We start from the raw sequence: 18,026 nt of genomic DNA, 5'->3' as shown, positions 1-18,026 counted from the left end.
ATTCAGCCATTTTCAATTCTCAATGATTTCAAAAGACCGCCTGATACATGTGTATATTTTGTTATGAACAGTTCGTGGTAATAGTTATAAGTGTTGCTGGTCAGAGTAGCGTTATGGAATTGCTGAACGCAATATTATTATAACAAATTGATAATTGCCATATATCAACAACGTGATTAATCAAATAATACCTGATTACACTCAATAGGCTTAATATTACATAATCTATGGATTTCTTTGTTGGAAGAACACATACTTCTCATTTCCTCCCTGCTTGCGCATATTTCATAAGTATGAGATGCCACACTATGTTAATTTCTTGCGGCCAATATCTCACGAGATCAATAGGATTTTTCGATATATAAATACTTCAAATTTAAATGGCATTGAAATCGTAAGATAGCAACAGGTTCTACTTTAAATGATAACTTACGTTTGTCTTACAATAAGGAGACAAACGTGTCTACTGTCCATGTCTACATTTCATACGATACTGCATATAATTTAAATAACATTTCCAATCATAAAAAATGAATTCGTGATTATAATTAATTTATTGTATATCATAATGTAATCAGGGTATGTAGCATCACCGTTGGAAATGATGAGTTAGTATCAGGTGTTTTATATGTATGGGAACAAAGTCGACTAGGTAACGCTAATGCCAGTTTCTTAAAGTTTTATTAAATTCATTTGTGATCGTAAGATGTGGGGGATGATGTTTGACACTGGTTTTAATGAATTCACACTTAATTAACTGTAGTAATGTACAGTGTATGTATCTCGTATTTTTAATCACGATATTGTATTTGAAAATACTTATTTTTCAATGAAGTAACCACTATAATTATACAACACACACATATATACACCCTTGCAGGTATCAGTAATAGAAAATACGAATTAAAAAAATAATGAAGCCCAGCTGTTTTGCTATTTTTGAATTATTTGGATTATATCCACTGGTCATTTACTCATTTGCGTCCCTTTTGTCAATCGGATATTAAAAACTGTTTCCAGTTTACAAGCATGGAACTTTGTGTTGATTAAACAGCATCAGTATCATTTGATAGTTCCTCCTGTCTAGATTATTTTACTTTGTTATATAAGCATTCCCAAAGTCAACAGAGCAGGCATGATACAACAGTTATTTGTCTTATTACAAATTTTCAAAATAGCAATGAATATGAAAATACAATTATACAACATAAGTTGTTTACACCTGGTCACTTTTCATATGAACGCAGAAATACAATGATAATATGCTTGTCTAAGAGACATCGCTCAAGGAATTTAACAAAAATATATTGTATGTAATGGTTTGTAATTATAGATCACCGGGTTGAAGGATACTTTGTGCATGGTAAAAGCAAAATCAAGAAGAAAGGGCCTACTACGGGCTATTTCACATGATAAATGTATTCCCCACATTCCGGAACACCTGGTCTTATTTCCCTCGTATCTTTCAAGTGCTTCTATGTAAATCTTTCTATAACTCATATTTTACCCTCGTTCAATCGATTTTAAATTAAATCATCATGTCGACATTTTTTTTTTCTTTACATCATATCTATAACTGCATTATATATCATACATACTACGATGATACATATCCATTTAATTGTCATAATACATCTTTATGGTACGAATATGATAAAATAAATAAATAAAATGTACTAAGATATTTACTTGAGCTTTGTTACTACTTACATCTAATTTCCAACACATGACACACATGTTAAATACGTAGTGATTAAACATACAGCTTACGTCATTTTTAATCCTAGACAACATTTAAACATAAAATTACTGCCTCTTTTACAATTTATACATACTCTTCTACTGACAAAGACTTAAAAATTGATTCATTAATTTAACACGTGACACATTCTCGCACACAGATTGGATAAGAATACTGCATTTTAAGCGTTTGTACATAATATCTATAAAATCTGACAGAAACAGAAAAGCAGAACATCACTCGTTCATTTATGTGTACAAAGCTCAAATAATATCTGTTTCTGATTTAACAATAGTGAAGTGTAATAAGTTAGTTTTCAGTAAAGGCACTCACTCAGTATAATAATGCTAAGTTATGATAGTTATACATGTACTAGTTATTATTAGGGATATCCTTAAAGCCCGAGAGAGTCCAATTCAGAAGTCATCTGACACACAGCACATGGTTCACAGCACATAGAAGCCCAGAAATCCCCTAGAAGAGAGCCCTGAAAAACAGTGGCAAAATAACATTGAAGTCTGCAAAACAACGGCACTATAAGTCATATTGAACTATACAAAACAAAGGCAGTATATGTAATAGTGAGATATACAACAGCAGTATATGTAATAGTGAGATATACAACAGCAGTATGTGTAATAGTGAGATATACAACAGCAGTATATGTAATAGTGAGATATACAACAGCAGTATATGTAATAGTGAGATATACAACAGCAGTATGTGTAATAGTGAGATGAGATATACAATATGTAATAGTGAGATATACAGCAGTATATGTAATAGTGAATAGTGAGATATACAACAGCAGTATATGTAATAGTGAGATATACAACAGCAGTATATGTAATAGTGAGATATACAACAGCAGTATAATGTAATAGTGAGATATACAACAGCAGTATATATACAACAGCAGTATGTGTAATAGTGAGATATACAACAGCAGTATATGTAATAGTGAGATATACAACAGCAGTATATGTAATAGTGAGATATACAACAGCAGTATGTGTAATAGTGAGATATACAACAGCAGTATATGTAATAGTGAGATATACAACAGCAGTATATGTAATAGTGAGATATACAACAGCAGTATATGTAATAGTGAGATATACACAACAACAGCAGTATATGTAATAGTGAGATATACAACAGCAGTATATGTAATAGTGAGATATACAACAGCAGTATATGTAACAGTGAGATATACAACAGCAGTATAATAGTGAGATATAGCAGTATATGTAATAGTGAGATATACAACAGCAGTATATGTAATAGTGAGATATACAACAGCAGTATATGTAATAGTGAGATATACAACAGATATACAGCAGTATATGTAATAGTGAGATATACACAACAACAGCAGTATATGTAATAGTGAGCAGTATATGTAATAGTGAGATATACAACAGCAGTATATGTAATAGTGAGATATACAACAGCAGTATATGTAATAGTGAGATATACAACAACAGCAGTATAATGTAATAGTGAGATATACAAACAACAGCAGTATATGTAATAGTGAGATATACAACAGCAGTATATGTAATAGTGAGATATACAACAGCAGTATATGTAATAGTGAGATATACAACAGCAGTATATGTAATAGTGAGATATACAACAGCAGTATGTGTAATAGTGAGATATACAACAGCAGTATATGTAATAGTGAGATATACAACAGCAGTATGTGTAATAGCAGTATATGTAATAGTGATATATACAACAGCAGTATATGTAATAGTGAGATATACAACAGCAGTATATGTAATAGTGAGATATATACAACAGCAGTATATGTAATAGTGAGATATACAACAGCAGTATGTGTAATAGTGAGATATACAACAGCAGTATGTGTAATAGTGAGATATACAACACCAGTATGTGTAATAGTGAGATATACAACAGCAGTATATGTAACAGTGAGATATACAACAGCAGTATATGTAATAGTGAGATATACACAACAACAGCAGTATGTGTAATAGTGAGATAGCAGTATGTGTAATAGTGAGATATACAACAGCAGTATGTGTAATAGTGAGATATACACAACAACAGCAGTATATGTAATAGTTAGATATACAACAGCAGTATGTGTAATAGTGAGATATACACAACAACAGCAGTATATGTAATAGTGAGATATACACAACAACAGCAGTATATGTAATAGTGAGATATACAACAGCAGTATATGTAATAGTGAGATATACAACAGCAGTATGTGTAATAGTGAGATATACACAACAACAGCAGTATGTGTAATAGTGAGATATACAACAGCAGTATGTGTAATAGTGAGATATACACAACAACAGCAGTATATGTAATAGTGAGATATACAACAGCAGTATATGTAATAGTGAGATATACACAACAACAGCAGTATGTGTAATAGTGAGATATACAACAGCAGTATATGTAATAGTGAGATATACAACAGCAGTATATGTAACAGTGAGATATACAACAGCAGTATGTGTAATAGTGAGATATACAACAGCAGTATATGTAATAGTGAGATATACACAACAACAGCAGTATATGTAATAGTGAGATCAACAACAGCAGTATGTGTAATAGTGAGATATACACAACAACAGCAGTATATGTAATAGTGAGATATACAACAGCAGTATATGTATTAGTGAGATATACAAATAGTGAGATATACAGCAGTATATGTAATAGTGAGATATACAACAGCAGTACAACAGCAGTATATGTAATAGTGAGATATACACAACAACAGCAGTATATGTAATAGTGAGATATACAACAGCAGTATATGTAATAGTGAGATATACAACAGCAGTATGTGTAATAGTGAGATATACAACAGCAGTATGTGTAATAGTGAGATATACAAAACAACAGCAGTATATGTAATAGTGAGATATACACAACAACAGCAGTATATGTAATAGTGAGATATACACAACAACAGCAGTATATGTAATAGTGAGATATACAACAGCAGTATATGTAATAGTGAGATATACACAACAACAGCAGTATATGTAATAGTGAGATATACAACAGCAGTATATGTAATAGTGAGATATACAACAGCAGTATGTGTAATAGTGAGATATACAACAGCAGTATGTGTAATAGTGAGATATACAACAGCAGTATATGTAATAGTGAGATATACAACAGCAGTATATGTAACAGTGAGATATACAACAGCAGTATGTGTAATAGTGAGATATACAACAGCAGTATATGTAATAGTGAGATATACACAACAACAGCAGTATATGTAATAGTTAGATATACAACAGCAGTATATGTAATAGTGAGATATACACAACAACAGCAGTATATGTAATAGTGAGATATACAACAGCAGTATATGTAATAGTGAGATATACAACAGCAGTATATGTAATAGTGAGATATACAACAGCAGTATGTGTAATAGTGAGATATACAACAGCAGTATGTGTAATAGTAATATACAACAGTATATGTAATAGTGATATACAACAGCAGTATATGTAATAGTGAGATATACAACAGCAGTATATGTAACAGTGAGATATACAACAGCAGTATGTGTAATAGTGAGATATACAACAGCAGTATATGTAATAGTGAAATATACACAATAACAGCAGTATATGTAATAGTGAGATATACAACAGCAGTATGTGTAATAGTGAGATATACAACAGCAGTATATGTAATAGTGAGATATACACAACAACAGCAGTATGTGTAATAGTGAGATATACAACAGCAGTATATGTAATAGTGAGATATACACAACAACAGCAGTATATGTAATAGTGAGATATACAACAGCAGTATATGTAATAGTGAGATATACAACAGCAGTATATGTAATAGTGAGATATACACAAAAACAGCAGTATGTGTAATAGTGAGATATACAACAGCAGTATATGTAATAGTGAAATATACACAATAACAGCAGTATATGTAATAATGAGATATACAACAGCAGTATGTGTAATAGTGAGATATACAACAGCAGTATATGTAATAGTGAGATATACAACAGCAGTATGTGTAATAGTGAGATATACAACAGCAGTATGTGTAATAGTGAGATATACAACAGCAGTATATGTAATAGTGAGATATACAACAGCAGTATGTGTAATAGTGAGATATACAACAGCAGTATGTGTAATAGTGAGATATACAACAGCAGTATATGTAATAGTGAGATATACACAACAACAGCAGTATATGTAATAGTGATATATACAACAGCAGTATATGTAATAGTGAGATATACACAAAAACAGCACTATATGTAATAGTGAGATATTCAACAGCCGTATATGTAATAGTGAGATATACAACAGCAGTATATGTAATAGTGAGATATACACAACAGCAGTATGTGTAATAGTGAGATATACAACAGCAGTATATGTAATAGTGAGATATACACAACAGCAGTATGTGTAATAGTGAGATATACAACAGCAGTATATGTAATAGTGAGATATACAACAGCAGTATATGTAATAGTGAGATATACAACAGCAGTATATGTAATAGTGAGATATACAACAGCAGTATATGTAATAGTGAGATATACAACAGCAGTATAATATGTAATAGTGAGCTACACCAAACATCAGCAGCGTATATAAGAGAAACCGCTGCAAACCAGCGGTAGTATATACAGCATAGAGACAAACAAACAACAATCATATATTTAGAAGCTGTAAAACTGGCCTCCGTGTACCTACTGATATGTTTTGGATGTCGCTGTTCACCCGTAAGTTAGACATTACTTCCGAACAGTAAGTATTTTTCTATGTTTCTTGCCGATAACATGACCTAACTTAGTTAATCAATGCTATCATAAAAAACTACTGATGTTATATAATTCAGTGAAGAACTGTACCATGATACTACCACGGTACATGTCGTTTGAAAACATTAATTTTAAATAAGGAATTGTCTCTTAGCTCGACACTAAGTCATTTCGAACTGACGTGACGATAGCCCAGAATGCGTCAGGTATAAAAACCGATAAATGGGAGATAACTCACACCGAGTCACCAACGGCAGAGGTCCGTTATTCAGAGAGACCACGAATCATTTCGGACCGTGAAGGTCAGTTCCTTTACTTAAACTAAAGAGCTGTCCGCTATTTCAAAGGATGACAATAATGTATATATATAGTAAGATATAAAGGTAGTGCCTAAAAGTATTTGCTGTAATAATGTCTGTAAGCATTACAGGCATTACAAATACTGACATATATACTATCATGCAAGACAAATTCAAGCTTATATACTTTATATATGTATTACAAATAAACCACGATGGAATTAATCTTAGAACGGAAAAACAGTTCAAAGTTTACCAAAAGATCACTCAATTATCGCTTAGAAGTCTGAAGATTTCGCTTTTTTAAATATTGAAAAATATCCAAACAGATATTAAAGTTTAAAGATACCAATTTAACTAGTTATAGCGATAGGAAAACCTACATTTGTTAAACTGGACTGGTATTCAAGTCAGTCCAAAAACGAAGCCACTTAGTTGTAGTGATTCGCAGCATCGCGTTTCGTTTTATCGTCTTTTCGTTTTATTAGATATAAAACTTGTATCGAAAATCTTATCATCCGTGAGATACCACTTAGTGAATGTGATTTTATATCTCGGGATATGGCACATACACCGACAAGGCTTCGGGAATAGAAAGTGAGGTGAGAATCGCAAAAATAAAAAAAACGAATTGATGTTTTGTATTAAAGAGTAAATAATGAATGTGAAACAAACTACATATCGTTTACGTACAGAACAAAGAATATCACCAACATAATGGTTGTTTGGAGTTTAATGGATATTTACAGCATTTGTAACATATCGCAACACTGTACATACAATATTCAATTTACGCAATAAAGAACGTTTTATTTATATTTCATATATATTGTTTTTTTGGTTTTTTTTTCTCTCTTAATTTTCATATATTCTAACCAGCGTGTTTTATATAAAACACGATATGAGGGTTTACTTGTTTCTTTATTTATCTATCTTTTTCAATAAAACCCGCATGAATCACAATCTGTTGTAAATAGTACATACCTTGATACCAAACAGTGTCCTAACTTTGATTCTGAGGGCGAAGACAGCACATGGTATTAGGGCCATGAACGGCGTCTCGCCAAGTCTGGTAGCTACCATGTATTTGTGATACGGCCAGCAACAGCATAGACTACAGCCTGAAAAATAACGGTAGATATAAGCGCCATGTTTACCTAATACTCATATTATAGTTGATCCTCGGCATAAGATAATATTACTTCCCTCCTACAATGGAACAGAAAACGCGTACCCTAACGAAACACCTAGTCTATTTCTCCTTGTACTTTTTCATGAGTCCTCCAATAAAACATTCTTTTGTTCATATATAAAGAAAAGCGGAACTAGGATCTAGAAACTGGAAACCCCTTTTTATGTCTATTTAATATATTGCTGTAAAAATCGATTTTGTTCTCAGAACGAAATGGTACGAAAGGGAAAAAAATGTAAGAAAAGGCAAATTTGATTTATAAAACACTAGCTGAAAAGTTTTCAAAACCGTTTCTGGTGACTTTATTAGTGTACAAAACAATCTTACGGTTTCGGTCCTCTGACTGACAGGAGAAGAGAGTTTGCGTCCAGTTCCTCTCACAGTGTGCATCGTCAAAAGGGACAGAGGATGGAGAAGGTCCAACTTGTTTGCCGCCAGGTTCAGATCGTGTCGTCTGCGAGGCGGCTGGTGATTGCTCTCGATCTTTGACTACAAGCGGAGCCATACTTGTAGGCTGAGATTCAACTACACCATTGTCATTGTTGAAGTTGTATGTTCCACTCATCAGGACTTTCTCTTCTTCATCTGAGGAAAAAAATCATGGTAATGACTAATTCAAAATCTTAAATCACGCAATTTCATTATAAGTCACACATGCTATTTGTGCAGTCTCGTGAATAGAACATACTACAATACTGTAGGCAGACCCGATTACTACATATTAATTACCCAGAGAGACTATATATAGAATAACATGAAGAAGGCTTCGGTTTGGTAGTATATCATGTTGCCTAACGTCCCATCAACAGCTATAGCCATTTAAAGACGGTATCCCTGTAGTCGATGAAGCATAATACGCTTATCCTTCCGGAACACCTGGTCTTATTCTCCTTATGCTTTTACAGGAGTCGCCATATAAATCCGTCTTTTGTTCATATTTTGTTATATACATATTATTTTCAAGTTGGTATTTTCTTTTTTGGCTTTAAGAGTAAGAACTGGTAACTCGTTATCATGATAATTTGACTGAGATGACGTTATGTTGACGTAATAGTTTTTACATTGAAATCTGATGGCATATTGTAACATGGCCCTGAACTGGCGGATTCATTACTTGACTAACACAGTAATTAAAGTTCCATGTTAGCGTTGACGTTAAAGGCCAATCCTGATTTGTCATCTCTCTACTGCAGACGGATTGACGAGGCAAGAAAAACTCCTTCAGGAGTAAACTAAGGAGATAAGACAGGGTAGAACAGGAGTAAACACAGGAGATAAAACATGGTAGAACAGGAGTTAACACGGGAGTTAAAGACAGGTAGAACAGGAGAAAACACGGGAGATAAGACATGGTAGAACAGGTGTAAACACAGGATATAAGACATGGTAGAACAGGAGTAAACACAGGAGATGAGACATGGTAGAACAGATGTAAACACGAGAGATAAGACATGGTAGAACAGGAGTAAACACAGGAAATAAGACAGGGTAGAACAGGTGTAAACACGGGAGATAAGACAGTGTAGAACAGGTGTAAACACAGGAGATAAGACAGGGTAAAACAGGAGTAAACACGGGAGATAAGACATGGTAGAACAGGAGTAAACACTGGAGATAAGACATGGTAGAACAGGTGTAAACACAGGAGATAAGACAGGGAATAACAGGAGTAAACACGAGAGATAAGACAAGGCAAAACAGGTGTAAACACAGGAGATAAGACAGGGTAGATCAGGAGTAAACACAGGAGATAAGACATGGCAGAACAGGAGTAGACACAGGAGATAAGACATGGTAGAACAGGAGTAACCACGGGAGATAAGACATAGTAGACAGGAGTAAACACAGGAGATAAGACATGGTAGAACAGGAGTAAACACGGGAGATAAAACATGGTAGAACAGGTATAAACACGGGAGATAAGACATGGTGGAACAGGAGTAAACGCAGGAGATAAGACAGGGAAGAAAAGGAATAAACACAGAAGATAAGACAGGGTAGAACAGGTTTAAACACAGGGGACATGGCAGAACAAGAGTAAACACAGGAGAGGAGATAAGACAAGGTAGAACAGATATAAACACAGGAGATAAGACATGGTGGAACACGAGTAAACGCAGGAGATGAGCCATGGTAGAACAGGAGTAAACACGGGAGATAAGACAGTGTAGAACAGGAGTAAACTAAGGAGATAAGACAGGGTAGAACAGGAGTAAACACGGGAGATAAGACAGGGAAGAACAGGAGAAAACACAGGAGATAAGACAGGGTAGAACAGGAGTAAACACGGGAGATAAGACAGTGTAGAACAGGAGTAAACACAGGAGATAGGACATGGTAGAACAGGAGTAAACACGGGAGATAAGACAGGGAAGAACAGGAGTAAACACAGGAGATAACACATGGTAGGAGTAAACACAGGAGATAAGACAGGGAAGAACAGGAGTAAACACAAGATAAGACAGGGTAGAACAGGTTTAAACACAGGAGATGAGACATGGTAGAACAGGTGTAAACACGGGAGATAAGACATGGTAGAACAGGTGTAAACACAGGAGATAAGACATGATAGAACAGGAGTAAACACAAGATAAGACAGGGTAGAACAGGTTTAAACACAGGGGATGAGACATGGTAGAACAGGTGTAAACACAGGAGATACGACATGGTAGAACAGGTGTAAACACAGGAGATAAGACAGGGTAGAACAGGTGTAAACGCAGGAGATAAGACATGGCAGAACGATTTTTTGAAGTATTTCAATGAATAATCAGTTTTTGGCCACGAACTATATTATCGTCTGTTAGATCACAAAGAGGAGTATGTCGACAACATCAAATTATGAAACAAAAACTGATAACATGTCTTTTATATAACGGGACTGTTATTATTCAGATGCTGTATAAAGATGTTCTCCTTTTTTCAAACAGAAAAAAAACAGGAATATCTCATTATATTATTATAAACAAACTTTGGGGAAAGAATTACGAATTACGGTGTCTCGTATGATAGCGAGTCATGTGATATCGGTATGATTAGACCAACTTGCGATAATGGTGCAGGATACCATTATATTTGCCATTTATCGACGTCAAAGTCATCAGACCACTTATGCTGGCAATGTTCAGTGTATGACTGAGGAAAAATCCTGTGTATTTAGTTGTAATTGAATAAAGTGCTGGAAACGAGTGATAAACAACATAAACATACACACGTATGAAGGAATGGTGTATTTACTCTAAATCTCATCTCTGATATTGAAGAGTTCCAAATTGATATGCATATCATCCACACCCTAGTATATAAAACTAAATGTGAAGCACATCAATTTATATCGATAACGATGGAATTTGGAGCTTACATGCCAGAGCAGAAAGTAACTGGAGCAGTGATCATCGACTATTTCAGTGTAAGTGACATAAACTGTCCCTGTTAGATAATACACAAATTTATTCTCCTTATTATGAATAAATGTGAATTAAATGTATCGATATAAAATGACTTTTACTCCGTTTGAAATGAAAATAAATCTTTATTTTAAAGGCTAACTATCAACATAGGCTCTGTAGATCTATTATTACGACACTGCTGAGTAAACAAATGTTGGTTTAGGTGGAGGAAATCCTACGTGTCATCAGTGGGGAAACAACTAACCCTACAGACATCATCCCCAGTGCGCCTCGAACCGATGTTCTCGGGAAAAGTAGTTCTAAAATGCGTGGAGGTTATGAACTAAAGAAACGTAATACATGGAATAAGTCTCTTGGGTTGTTTCAAGGAAGTAGTCTTTGAATGCATGTTTTCTACTATTGCAACTACGTTATGTGTCATAGTGTTGATCCAACGTCAGTTCAAAGTGTTAGTGAACTGGCTGTTAGTACGCTGATGTAAGCCAGACGAGTCGACATTCTGTAAACATAAAGACTGCTGAAACAGAAGTAACACTACCAAGATATAACATGAAGAATAAAACTCTATCGAATTTCTTTTCCTTTAACCAGCTGACCCCATCTTGCCCCCTTCCGAGGAAAGCAATATTGAGAGATCACTCTAAAAATAGATTTCAGCCTCCTACAAGGAACTCTGTAGGAGCCATGCCGTTTAACAATTCTTAAAACAGAACAAGAAATATTCAGTCATTTTGTGTTTTAAGATATGGTTATATTCAATTATCACTTACGAACAAAGATGGTTTCCCGTCAAATTATCGCATACATATGTTATATTACCTGTAGGTCTGTACCTGTGATCATAAGATATCACAAACTACAATGACATTTAGGGAAGTCTACTGAATGCTTCATGTACTTATTTGTGTATCAGCTTGATATTAGAATTTACCATGTATCTGATGAATATGTTTCATCATTAGGATATATCTTATATACTGTATCTTTTTGACAATTATGCGATATCGTGTATTAATAGAATACAAATTCTTACAACACAACCAGTAGGGAATTAGAGTGTGACTACGCGGTCACTTTAATCAGGCAAATAAACAGTGTTGAGTGTACTAGCACTGACGTAAGTACGATATAGTATAGAATCGGCCAACTTTTTCGGCTGTACTATTACCCTTTGTCCATTAAGGTCGAAAATAGTGTGACGAGCTGGTAAAAAGAAGATAACTATGTACTGAAGTCAATTCGGCTACGCTTTGTTCCGAAATATCGTATAGTTATTATTTAGGTTTAACAACAAATAACAATGTGATGGATATTTGTAATCTTTTGAAGTGAATTTATTATAGATAAGACAAATATCTGCTTTGATGTATAAGATTGTACAAAAGCACACAAATGAATAGCATCTTTTCATAATTTAGAGTGAAGTGCAATCAAACCAAACAATGAATTAAACTGCATCATACAGCTGTTTAGTCCTAAGACTCGTCAGTGATGGTAAGGACCTAAATTTTGGACTAATAAAGATCCAAGCAACTCCATCATTAAAGAAATTTCGTGATTTTCATAAATCAAACCATTTCAGAAGGGCGTCAAAGACATGTGTATTTCCTTAACCGTGCCACTATTCGAATGAATTCAAACGTGACAGGCAGGTTACGGCAAACCTCGGGGACTTAAAGTCCACCGGCAGTGTTACCAGATACGTTATGTGAAAGTCTGTGAAACACAAAACCAGCTATATGTGTTACTGTTATTCCTATAGGGATTCCTACGCGTTTTTTCGCGTGTTTGGTGTTGTCTCTTCTAAAAGTTATTTAATAACGTTTTATTGTTGATAATAAAAACCTCTGAGTTGATGTTTTTGGCATCAATACAGATAGGAATGGTTTAACAGCTATCACATTGCACTTAAGATACAAATATAATAAAGATTTACAATATATTTGGAAGGTATATTATTCTAGGATATTTCATAAACTTTTTTAAAACTGCGTCTGATACAGTTCAAATCATTATTTTGCTTGCGGAGTTTGTATTGAAAGTTGTTTTTCATTTGTGTATCTTTATACAATGCTCAAAGCATTGCCCAAGGAAGCTCAAGGACAGATTAATCTGTACAGTTATGGCTGTGTCCTTTGGCAAAACACTACCTCAATTGCTCTGTGTGACAGTGGACGGGTGTGCCGTATGGTAACCAATCACCACCTCATGGTGACCTCGCCCAAACATGATCTTGACCGTTTCCAAGGTAATAAAGTCATTAAACAGTACAATGCTTCCATGAGGATTTTAAATTCTACATTTAACACGAGGAATCAGTTTCACTAATCAAAACAACAAACGAGATACTTATTTTTAATAAGGTATTAATACCTTTAAGAGAAACACCAATTGACTAGTTTAATTCATCGTTCGAGTCTTTATTCCCAGGAGCATTTTGTCAATGGACCAACCAAAAAGCAGAACGGTCTGGAGAAACCGAAAAATAAAGAGGAAATGCCTTAACAAACAGTAAAAAAGTTAATGTCTTAAACAACCAAAAAATAAAAGGCAATGTCTTAAACAACCAATAATAACAGAGGAAATGTCTTATCAAACCTTAAAATAGAACAGAGAATATCTTAAAAAACTAAATTTTAAGAAAAGGGAAAAAACGAAAGTAACTTTGTAGGTGAAAACGTTATCACCAATCTAAAGATAGGAGTTTTAGAAATCTATACCAACCTGCCACTCTCACATTGTATCACAGTGTGGTTACTTATCTTGTGTACCTTTCAAAATTATGTATGATCGGTATAGACACGGAGTCAGGAAACACATAAATAACTATTTTAAACCGTTCTCTGTTTGGAAAGGAGGGACACAGAGGGGTCGTATTATCTGGTCTCAAACAATCTGATACGCCATTCAGGAAATGTAGATGGTATGATTACGTCTGTAGAACAGCGAGAATGGAAGGATCAGTGAACTTTCACAACTGTTCATGATCACGTTGATGAAAGCGAACAGCTAATAGATCTGAAATCTTCATATCCCGCGGTTTTTCTTACTTAAATTGGTTTGTATTTTTTTCGAGATTGAAATCGTTAGACCCTGCTGTTGTTACCTTGACATATTTTTTTATTTCTTCCGCCCTACACACCCACACCACACCTCACCCCTTGTAACAACAACGGCGACAACCCAACTCCAACATGGACTACACACACACACACACACACACACACACACACACACACCGATAAAAAGAGGAACTAATTGTCAAGACATAGAAGTCGATTTGAAACATTTAAAGTCGATAAGCGATATTCTATAAACACTCGCCGTATTTTATGATCTAAGAATAAAACTTTTGACTACCTAAGTATAAAACCTACCGTTTATTTTCAGTTATAAAAATCGTTAGAAAATGGAACGTTTCTCACTGGTAATACAGCTAATAATTAGGCATGTTGGTAGCGTTTCTAATCACCTGCAGTTGTCTACTGTATATAAGCTGACCTTTCGTATTTCGATGGTTTTGTCGGCCTTAACTGCTGATATCGATATTGTACTGCTTATTTAACTCACACGAATAGCGAGCTAGTGAATTAAACAATACTGGTATTTATGTTATCTCATGTTGACATGATTCTACAATAATGTTGTACACGAGTAGTGACTGTGGTAATTGGTTAATAGGTTGTCATGCATTTTGATCTAGGCAACAAATCTACGGAAATAATTTAGTTATCCAAGAGAAAGTTTTCCCATAAACAAGCTATTTTCGTTGATTTTAAGCAGAGTTTGATAAAATAAATTACACATCCTGAACATGAAAACCGATGTTTCACTGTTATGATGTATACACATATTATTTCCATATATCACATAAATATTACTTAACTTTGGCACACCTGCATTTCAAAATGAGTTCTACAAGACGCAGTCTAAGGAAAATCTTTATGACAATTCACACGTTCATAGTTCAATCACTTGGAAAAGAGAAATGATTTTTCAAAGACAAATAAAAGGCGAACTTTAAACTGTTACAAATACCAGAACACATTTCCATTATATCTGTTTGCGGTTTTGATTCCAGTTCTCCGTGTGAGAAATATTGCACGTTTGCCCTTCCTCAACACGTGTCGGTATTACTGTACATTCCATCGCAAGGTAATTCGTACACGCGAGCAGACAAGACAAGACAGTAGGGGTGTGGCTATATATATCCTAGTCACGTTGTTGGGGTTTCGTCAAATAACACACGATGTCTTCTTAAAGAGATAAAGTAATACTTACCAATTTCCATCCAGAATTAATCTTGAGATCCTTTTGTTGAAGTTGGTTTCTAACTTGGAGAGAAAGATAGTCTGGTCACTGTTCCATCAACTATACATCTATCTTAACTAAAAATAAGTTTCTCCAAAGCTGCGAGTATTAATGCCAAAGTAATTATCTGACGTGCTCGCGCTGTGTTGGGACTCTCATATCCACAACAGCAGCCGATACAGTCGGCATGAGTCACGTACGGGATGGCGGCAGACTCCCAGATGTGGCGAAGTATATGGGGACGGTAAATAAGTGTATGTTATGTATCTAAACAAATCCATGCTACATTTAAGTATCAGAGTAAATGTCAAAATGGATTCCATCAAATATGTGAAAGTGTGGCATGGGAAAAAAAATCGCGGAATGTGAAGCAATTCAAAATATTTCAACTAATTTCCTAGTTATGTCCCCTTAACACTTACAGGGACCTAGACATTGGGATTTATTTATCTACATCAACTTAGCCACTAGACAAAGGTCTACAACTTGATAAAGTATACATAATTTGTTGCCATGTCAGCACTGTATTATACAATAACATTCCGGAAATCTGGAAGAATATTTTCCACACGGACAGCTTGGTCTAAACCAAAATACATTTTTTTACTACTTGGACAAGAAATTTTATTCTTATTCCAATAACACCATTTATTTTTAACACTATTTAAGATATCGTCTATTAGTTTGAAAACATATTGGTGCACTTATCATTCAGCCAAATTTGTATTTTTTTTCTATCTATTATGTTGTCCTGTAGACAAATCTTAAAGATAGTTAATGATATTTCCATTCGCTGATTACGAAAGGCGACTAAAATCTACTTTCCTCTTCTCTTCCTTCAAGGTTTTCGTCCTAATGCTCATAGGAACATGTGACTTTTGGTCGCCTAAGTTAGACAGGTTCCATTACCTACTAAACGGAAGCTTAATGCTGTAAGCAACACTCACTGGTTATCCCCTTGTCGGTATATTCTGAATGGGTTGTTACATTGAAGTTAACGGTTCCTTACAAGTGTCCTTGAGTGACTCAGCCATCACAACATTCAAATGTCTATTTAGTTGAACACAAACATATTGTTTATGATAAATCAGAACAGGGTGGACCTCCCCTCGTTTGTACTGTCGTTCTTTAACTATGGCGCCACTAAATTAGCAATTTTAATGACTCATGAATGACTATTATATAAAGGCAACAAACATGGAGCTGACAAAAAAATGTCATGATAATTCAAATTCCATAAAAAATGTGCAAAATATGGACAAAAGAATGATTTACCGAGATAACGCTGAAAGGAGAATAAGACCAGGTGTTCCGGAAGAGTAAGCGGCGTCTTAAGCTTCATCGAAAACACTCACCATGCATATCTTGATCAATCCAAAGAACCAATGTCACGTTCCAAAAATGAGAACAATGTTAACATCACGGGAACCATTCAGTCCGTTAAACGTCTTCACCATCCTGCATCTATTGAATCTGTATACATGTTCCTTATATGTAATGAACATTCTTTCTGAAAATTCAGATTGATATTTATTGTACCGTGGGTAATGCCGAGTTCCTATTTCCTAGGTATCAGTGTTGTTATAAAGTGTATATTTATTGTACTGTGTAATACCGAGGTGTTACCCAGGGTCAGCGATTTTATAAAGAGCATATTTATAGATTTACTACTATTATTGATATGCTGGGCTCAGGTTCTATTGTCTTAGACAAGAGGATAACCCAGAATCACTCCCTCCCTCCCCATTTTATACACACCCTTTCTAACGCATCTAACAAATGTTTAATTGAAGAATTCCCTCCTAGCAGTTATCTCCCTTTGTGGGCGATCTTTTATATTATGTGGTATGATTTTTCGTGGCGAAATGTAGTGGAAGCATCGCTTCGATGGAAACAGTCAAGTCATAAAGTATGAAAATCACTGGATAACTCAAACGATATATTAAACATGTTGATATCTTTAATATACTCGCTATGAACTGGACAAATAATCTAAATAAAAATGTCAGGAAACCGTATGGATTTGAAGGTAGATTAAAGACTGTTACACGAAACTTCTTTTATTATATAGTCGAGTAACACAGAACTGATACATACCTGTTGCCACGAACCAATGGTTGTACTGCCAAATATTACATCATTGATAAATATGATAGTTTGTCACCATGGCGACCAGAGTTGGAGATATATGTGAAGAGAATGGTGGGAACGGAAACGAATGTTGTTGACTCGCGAGGAAATAAAACGA

At 34.6% G+C, this 18,026-nt stretch overlaps 1 protein-coding gene across 1 annotated transcript; it reads right to left on the bottom strand.

Annotated features, from left to right (window-relative positions):
* Positions 1–664: 664 nt before the first annotated feature.
* LOC132549346 (placenta-specific gene 8 protein-like) lies at positions 665–15,928 on the bottom strand. Its single transcript, XM_060213275.1, has 4 exons — positions 15,749–15,928; positions 8,385–8,642; positions 7,850–7,986; positions 665–2,228 (listed from the first exon to the last, which is right to left on the bottom strand). Exons 1-4 carry the CDS (start codon positions 15,756–15,758, stop codon positions 2,136–2,138), a joined length of 498 nt encoding a protein of 165 aa, XP_060069258.1. The 5' UTR covers positions 15,759–15,928; the 3' UTR covers positions 665–2,135.
* Between the last annotated feature and the right edge of the window lie 2,098 nt (positions 15,929–18,026).

This window comes from Ylistrum balloti, unplaced genomic scaffold (assembly GCF_031769215.1).
Source record: "Ylistrum balloti isolate Yb309-2 unplaced genomic scaffold, AGI_CSIRO_Ybal_v1 Utg370056, whole genome shotgun sequence".
Lineage (NCBI taxonomy): Eukaryota > Metazoa > Mollusca > Bivalvia > Pectinida > Pectinidae > Ylistrum > Ylistrum balloti.
Note: the sequence above shows the minus strand (reverse complement) of the source record. Positions and strands in the feature narration are given on the sequence as shown.